Source organism: Berghia stephanieae, chromosome 7, assembly GCF_034508935.2.
Source record: "Berghia stephanieae isolate SIO BIC M18660-M18661 chromosome 7, UCSD_Bste_1.3, whole genome shotgun sequence".
NCBI classification, from domain to species: Eukaryota; Metazoa; Mollusca; class Gastropoda; order Nudibranchia; family Aeolidiidae; genus Berghia; species Berghia stephanieae.
Window position 1 is genome coordinate 44,382,041 of NC_088366.1, and position 8,325 is coordinate 44,390,365.

Below are 8,325 nucleotides of genomic sequence, written 5' to 3' on the forward strand. Positions count from 1 at the left end.
ACGAGACAAATGAAAAGTTCTAACCAGCATGAAGAATAAAAGTACCGATTTTCTTTGTTTAGAACCACGATGGCCGCCGTTGTTTGGGCGACGTGACATCAGACTATTGAATCAAATTGTAAAAAATATGATATAAATATATTCATACATCTGTTCGTGCATTTTTATTTTGCTAATCTTAGTCTCCCATTATATTCCTAAATCACATTTGTGTAGTGGATTGTCATAGTTTGCTCAGTGCTTCGTTTTGCACCGCTGATTTTTATTTTCCCACGTTGACACGCCTTCGGAAAAACAAACAAACAACACTTTGTTTTATTCCACCACCTGCAAGTTATCCATTGTACATCTTTTTCACATCATCATCATCTTGCAATATCCATCGTTCCATATTATCAGGTGCTTTGACAGTGGAGTACTGTACCTAAGAGACAATTATAAGACTAGAAAATACGAATCTCCATAATTGTCAATCATTTTATTAATGCCCACATCCACTCTAGCTTGACGTTTAAGTTGTGCATTTGAATGGTCCACTGCACCAACTACATGTTGTTATTTCACAAAGGGTAACAGATTGTGCTTCATGGCACATATATGTTGGTATGATAATCGGCTTGCAACCTGTAGGTTTGATATTTGAATCCTTCTGTGGGTGTTGCAAAGTAAGAGGCTCTTTGCTCACAAGTACTTTCCATACTCAAGTGTAAAATGAGTACCCAGTCAATGCGGAGTTGCTCCTAAAAAAATGGGTATAATTGTTCCTTGCCGTTTGCTCGCCTCAACTTACATATTTAGTGTAATTAGCTTTGGAGCCCTTGTAAAGTGCCTTTAGCTCATATTGTAGACATTGCACCATATTAAAGCTCACATTTTTAAAAGAAAAAAGAATGTTATGTCATGAAAATTTAAATGCATGTTGTGGACGACATGACATCTGAAAATAAGAAGTTAGCAAAGGGACTTTTGAGGACTGCCAGTTATATTTGACTGACCTTTGATTCCTGCTTCAGTAAATTACTTTTTTTTCTCTCTCTCTTTTCCTTTCTCTTCAGATGACTAAATCCCCTGCTGTTGGAATTGACCTTGGCACGACCTACTCGTGTGTAGGTGTGTTTCAGCATGGCAAAGTGGAGATCATTGCCAATGACCAGGGAAATAGGACAACGCCCAGCTATATTGCATTCACTGACTCTGAGAGATTAGTGGGAGATGCAGCCAAGAACCAGGCAGCCCTCAACCCAGCCAACACCATCTTTGATGCCAAACGACTCATTGGCAGGAAATTCACTGACTCTAGTGTGCAAGGTGATATGAAGCACTGGCCATTCAGAGTAGTTCAGGATGGTGGAAAGCCAAAGATCAAAGCAGAATATAAAGGTGAAGACAAGGTATTTGCTCCAGAGGAGTTAAGTTCCATGGTTTTAACGAAAATGAAGGAAACTGCTGAGGGATATTTGGGTCAGGCTGTGAAAGATGCTGTGATCACTGTCCCTGCATACTTCAATGACTCACAGAGACAAGCTACTAAAGATGCCGGGGCCATTGCTGGTCTCAACGTTTTAAGAATCATCAATGAACCCACTGCTGCTGCTCTGGCTTACGGATTGGACAAAGGTATGAAAGGAGAAAAGAATGTTCTCATATTCGATTTGGGAGGAGGTACCTTTGATGTCAGCATTCTCACTATTGATGAAGGCTCCATGTTTGAAGTAAAGGCAACTTCAGGAGACACTCACTTGGGAGGAGAGGATTTTGATAACAGACTGGTAAAACACTTTACTGAGGAGTTCAAAAGAAAATATAAAAAAGATATGGCAAACAATGCAAGAGCTATGAGACGTCTCCGAACAGCTTGTGAACGTGCGAAGAGAACTCTGTCCAACAGTACTGAGGCTTCCATTGAGATAGATGCTCTTTTTGAAGGTGTAGACTATTACACCAAGATCACAAGAGCCAGATTTGAAGAACTATGCGGGGACCTGTTCCGTTCAACACTGGAACCTGTGGAGACGGCTCTTCGAGATGCAAAGCTAGACAAATCTAAAATCAATGAGGTTGTCCTTGTGGGAGGATCAACAAGAATCCCTAAAATCCAAAAACTACTTTCAGACTTTTTTGGTGGTAAAGAATTGAACAAATCCATCAACCCAGATGAAGCTGTGGCTTACGGGGCTGCAGTTCAGGCTGCAATTCTTACGGGTGACCAAAGTGACACCATTAAAGACGTTCTACTGGTAGACGTGGCTCCCCTCTCCTTGGGTATTGAGACAGCAGGAGGTGTCATGACCACTCTCATCAAACGAGGCACTACCATCCCAACTAAAGCTTCCAACACATTTACAACTTATTCTGACAATCAGCCAGGTGTCAGCATTCAGGTTTATGAAGGAGAGAGAACTATGACTAAGGACAATAATAGCCTTGGGAAATTTGAATTGAGTGGAATTCCTCCAGCTCCTCGAGGTGTCCCACAGATTGATGTAACATTCGACATTGATGCCAATGGAATCCTAAATGTCAGCGCCAAGGATAAAGCCTCAGGAAATACCAACAAAATCACCATAAAAAATGATAAAGGACGTTTGTCTCAGGCAGAGATAGATAGAATGGTTTCTGATGCAGAGAAATTTAAAGAGGAAGATGAGAGACAGAAGGAAAGAGTTTCTGCCAGGTACAATCTTGAAAGTTACATCTACAGTGTCAAACAAGCCCTGGAATCAGCCCTGGACAAACTATCATCTGAAGAAATTGACCAGGCACGGTCTGCATGTGACAAAGAATTGAAGTGGCTTGATGGAAATTCTCTGGCAGAAAAGGAAGAATTTGAAAGTCACTTAAAAGACCTACAAAGTATCACAACACCTATCATGACAAAGTTGCATTCACATGGTCAAGGACAGCAAAATGGCACTTCATCTCAAGGTCATGGCGGGCCAAATGTTGAGGAGGTTGACTAAATTCTTTGACCAGTGTATGTCTGTGTGTAAACAAATGTATGAAATGTAATAGATAGTGCTTGAAACAGGAGATTGAGTGAGTGAATGATACTGACTTAGATTGGGTGGAGTGATGAAGTAAGCAATAGATAGGTAGATGGATAGAGAGATATAGAAAAAAGAGAGAGAGAGAGAGAGTAGAGAGATATAGAAAAAAAAAAAAAAGAGAGAGAGAGAGAGAGAGAGAGAGAGAGAGAGAGAGAGAGAGAGAGAGAGAGAGAGAGAGAGAGAGAGAGAGAGAGAGAGAGTTCAAATTATTAGATCTTAACACTTGCTTTGTTTACTCAAAATGCTTTCATTGGTTGTTCATTTTAAAAAAGATATTATTACAAAACAATTTTCTTATTTACTGCTGAGTTTTTAAGCTTAGTTATAAATTGCAATTTGTTTGCTACCTAATGTGTTTGCTACTTCTAAACTTAAGCATTTCATATCGTTGAAAAATAATATCAACGCTTGTTATCTTTTTCTTCTTTGAAATTCTTTTAACATTTATTTGTTATTCTAGTCAATGATGCATATTGTTATCATTCCATCCATTACATACTTTACCTCATATTTTATATTTCCATGTTTTGTTGTTCAATAATAACTTCACGGAGACGCAAAGTTTGTTCTTACATTTCATTCTTTTGTTAAAAGTAAAAGTGTATTAATTTTCAAAATAGAGATTTGATTTTATGTCATAAATAACAATTTAAAATACAATGTGCGGGTGGTTGGATGGGAGCATCACCCTTGAATCGTATACCTATGATGTTCGCATGGGTGTACGATCCGATAGTGATGTCGTTTCTTCTTCTCTTTACTAGCCTATCCTGCTTCTTTGGTTTGTGATTGTATTTTTGACAGGGGATATTTTTTTTTCTGTAAATCTTCTGCCTGTTTGTTCTTGGTTATTTATAATTTAGCTTATGATATCTTTAGGTTATGATTTTGATTTACATTTGCACTATTTTTGTTAGATTGCTTGTTTTTTTGTTTCAGCGGTCTCTCATATAACCTCAATTGTGTTGGAAGAGACCTAAAGCAACAAACAAAAAAAAAATAAAATAAAATACAATGTGTAATAGATTAAGTCAACCATGTAAGGCATCTATTGTGGAATATAAAACGTTAAAAATATGTGAGAGTATGAATTGAATTCGTACGTTGTTATGAATTTATCATTCAGAGAAGGATGCATAGGCACAGTAGCGAACAATAATTACAGTAAATTTTTGTCAAATTAACTTTAAATTCAAATAGTTCGAGATCTTTTTTCTTGTCCCCATTTTATAAGATTATTCATTTCATTGTCCACAGTTACAGGATCACGATCACCTGTCTCTGTTTTGTTTTTTTAATGATCATAAGCACTGGCGGTCGGTCAATAGAGCGAAGTTGTTTTGTGCCGCCCTATATTTTCCGTAGATTAGCATGTCAACCAAACAAAAAACTTCAATTTTAAAATTTTGATAAAATTAAAAATTTAGCTCATACTGCTTTTTGTTTTGAATTTATTATTTGATGACTCGTGCGTCGCTCCGCGAAGGTGGCGTCAAATCGACACGTTTCATCTTCCCCCCGATGCCTGCGCGGGGTGACAATGAGCGGAGGGTGTGGTGTGGTGGGGAAGTTTGTTTTTTTTGTACTTTGAAGAAAGTTAGTTACCACTCCCCAATCTCCCTCCACCCTCCCTCCCCAACTAACTATTGTCTTTCACTGCTAAAATAATTAGGCCAAGACGGCCAATCTAGCGATGCACGCCCTGAGGTCCTACTTGGGATAAATTAAAACCATATCAGTTTTATCACTGAAAGAAGAGGCTTTGCTTCACTAAGATATACGGAGGAAGAGAATGGCAATAAATATATATTTTATCATTGTTGGTTTTGCTTAAATATATATTAAATATCAAAAAGAACAGTAAACAAAGTCTGCACCGAGAAGAGCCCCATGGTACTATAAATAAAAATCCCTGACCCCACGGAGTCCTTCATCCCCGCACACTCCCTACTCAACTTGTATTGTGTGCATTGTCTAATAATAGTAATAGTATAATTATAAAGATGTCGCTGATTGTGTGTGAAGTTAACAAGTGCTTTGCGTTTGGAATTTAATGTGGATTTTTAAATTCAATTATTCTAAAGTTGTGTGTCATACCGTTAGTATTCAGAGAAAAGGTCTTATCGCTGTTGTCATTGTTTATGATACCTACCTGTTTTTATCTTTGGAAAGATTTCTTGAATCATTTTATTTTTAAAAGTTATTTCTGTAATTTGTAACCAATCATGAATCATGTTGATTTTCTAATTATTCCGACACTTATCCCCTCAGGAGAAAATAATGGTAAAAGATTTAGGTCCACACAAACCAGTGAATTTTAATTTAGTTTCTAACACACCGAGGAGACAGCGCTGATTTAATAATGATTATTTTAAAACTGTTGAATGGCTTACTGCCAGTGAAAGCCGTAAAACGCTTCATTGTTTTTATTGCTTGATTTTTTGGTGATGTATGCTGTAACGGACACCAGGAGGATTCAGTGATATTGCGCACATCTCTCAGGCACTGAAGAAACATTCTGAATCAAACAGCCATGTCACAGATACTGTTAAATATAAACTTTTCAACGTTGTAGATATAGGAAATCAGTTGGAAACAGGACATGCTGCGTCTGTGAGTCGTTATAATGAACAGGTGAAAGTTAACAGACAAGTTTTGTCCAAGATAATTGATGCTCTTTTGTGAGTACGTCTCGTTAATATTCTAACACACACACACACACACACATATACATACACGCACATATGCAAACATATGCACACATAAAGACAAACAATTGCAATACCCCCCTCCACACACACATACACACACACACACACACACTCATACAAAGTAGGTCAAATTTAGTTAAATTAACTAGACCAATAAAATTTGATTCTGTATTTCGGATTTGTGCCGCCTTAAATACAATGTGACCAACCGCCCCTGATCATAAGATTGGAGGGAATAATTGGACAAGAATTTGATAATCCGCTATTAATTCATAAAAAGGAAAATGGAATTCTTGTTATACTAATCATTTGGTAATGCAATGTTCATGTATATTTATTATTCAACTTGTTGCTTATGAGATGTTTAAGATTTTTTAAAATTTTTTATTGTATTTTGCTACCTACTTTTTGTAAATAAAGTTGTTAGAAAATTATCTAAGATTGTCCAATTACTCATTTGTCTACTTGTTTAATTGTTCTTAGGTCTAAAAACAATGCATTATTATATGGCAACTAAATAATCGTAACCATTGTTATGCACCTTGATGATAATCTCTTGCTTGGTGGGATTCCTGACCTTCCATAGTGGGCAGGGAGGCACTGTCTTCTATCCCCCTATATATTTTCCAACATGCTTTCTGCCTTTGTCTTGGAATGAGATTACTTGGTTTTGTCCTGGCCGTGGCCGGATATCCTGGCTGGGAGGAAACAGTCAAATGTATAGTTAGGGTTTTGGATATGATATTTTTTTCCTTGTAAATCATCTCTCTGTTACGCACTGTATTATGTTTTGTATACATATGAGATATGATTTGTAAACATTTGAGTGTATTCCTCTTCTTAGTAGAGACCTGTGCTTGTGTCTGGGTGAGACTTTAAGGTGATCTCATACTTTGATAGTGTGCTCTTGGAATCTACATCTGTTTCCTATTTGAACCAATTCCCCTTTGTCTTCCCTTTTCTTAGGTGCTTTAATTGAAATTCTAGAACTTTTTACTATCCCATTTTCTTCCTTTTTACTGGCGCTGATATGACCTTAATGTGTTGCAAGCTCCTTAAAACCATTAAAAACAAAGTTCTTAGCTCTAAAAACAATGCATTATATGGCAACTGAATAATCATAACCATTGTTATGCACCTTGATGATAATCTCTTGCTTGGTGGGATTCCTGACCTCCCATAGAGGCAGGGAGGCCCACACTGTCTTCTATCCCTCTATACATTTTCCAACATGCTTTCTGTCTTTGTCTTGGAATGAGATTACTTGGTTTTGTCCTGGCCGTGGCCGGGTATCCTGGCTGGGAGGGAAGCAGTCAAATGTATTGCTAGAGTAATAGGAGATGATATATTTTTGTCGTGTAAATCATCTCTCTGTTATGCACTGTTATTTTTTTGTTTTATTTACATATATATCATGGTTTCTGAGTGGGGTTCCGGACCTCCCACAGTGGGCAGGGAGGTACTTCCTGTGTCTTCTATCCCCCTACATATGTTTTTCAACATGCTTTCTGTCTTTGTCTTGGAAAGAGATTACTTGGTTTTGTCCTGGCCCTGGCCGGAAACCTTTGCCGGGAGGAAACAGTCAAATGTATAGTTAGGGTTTTGGAAGATATATTTTGTCTTGTAAACCATCTCTCTGATGTGCACTATAATTTTTGTTTCACACACACACACACACATATATATATATATATTTTATATAAACATTTGGGTTTGAGTGTGTTCCTTTTAGTGGGGACCTGGGCTTGTGTCAAGATGAGGCATATTAGATGATCTCAGACTACATGAAGCTGATTGTGTGCTCTTGGAATCTACATCTGTTTCCTATTTAAACTCATTCCCTTTTGTCTTCCTTTTTCTGGATATTTTAATTGTAATTACAGAACTTTTTGCTCTCCCATTTTCTTCCTTTTTACTGGCGCTGATATGACATAAATGTGTTGCAAGCTCCATAAAACCCTTAAAAACAAACATTAAAACGTATTATGGTTAGAAAACATTTGAGTGTGTTCCTCTTAGAGGGGACCTGTGCTTATTTCAGGATGAGACATTTAGTGATCTCAAACTAAGAGGTACACTGATTGTGTGCTCTTGGAATCTACACCTGTTCCTTAATTCCCCTTTGTCTTAGGTGTTTTTCAAGCATTTTTCCCTTTTTACTGGCACTGATATGACCTAAATGTTGTAAGCGCCATAAAACCCTTAAAAACAAACAACAAAAAAAAAAAACAATGACCCTAAATGTCTTTAAAAAGAAGTACAGGAAAGGCACCCTAAATGTGCTTAGAAGAGAGTTCTGTCCAACAGCACTGGGACTTTCATTGAGATGATCTGTTTGAAGGTGCAAACTTTTACACAAGATCACAAGAGCCAGATTTGAAGAACTATGCAGTGTTCCTTTCAACACTTTGCGAATACTTTGCCTCTTCGGGCAATTGGTTGATGAGCTTTGGACGGATCTCTCTCTTCATTCCTGGGTGGGGTCTTTTGACAGCCTATGGAGGGCAGGCGGTCCCTTGCTGTGTCTTCTATCCCCCTTTATCTATTTTCGGAGTTGCATAACAGAG

The 8,325-nt window shown here is 37.6% G+C and overlaps 2 protein-coding genes across 2 annotated transcripts in view; both read left to right on the plus strand.

Moving 5' to 3' along the window:
* LOC144977326 (heat shock protein 70 B2-like) overlaps positions 1 to 3,190 on the plus strand; it is a 4,287-nt gene extending 1,097 nt beyond the window's left edge. The window contains exon 2 of the mRNA XM_078922405.1: positions 1,056 to 3,190. Coding sequence (XP_078778531.1) covers positions 1,056 to 2,960 — 1,905 coding nt within the window. The 3' untranslated portion in view covers positions 2,961 to 3,190. The remainder of the gene's footprint in view (positions 1 to 1,055) is intronic.
* LOC144977331 (neuroguidin-like) overlaps positions 1 to 8,325 on the plus strand; it is a 197,343-nt gene that overhangs the window by 140,587 nt on the left and 48,431 nt on the right. The window lies entirely within an intron of this gene.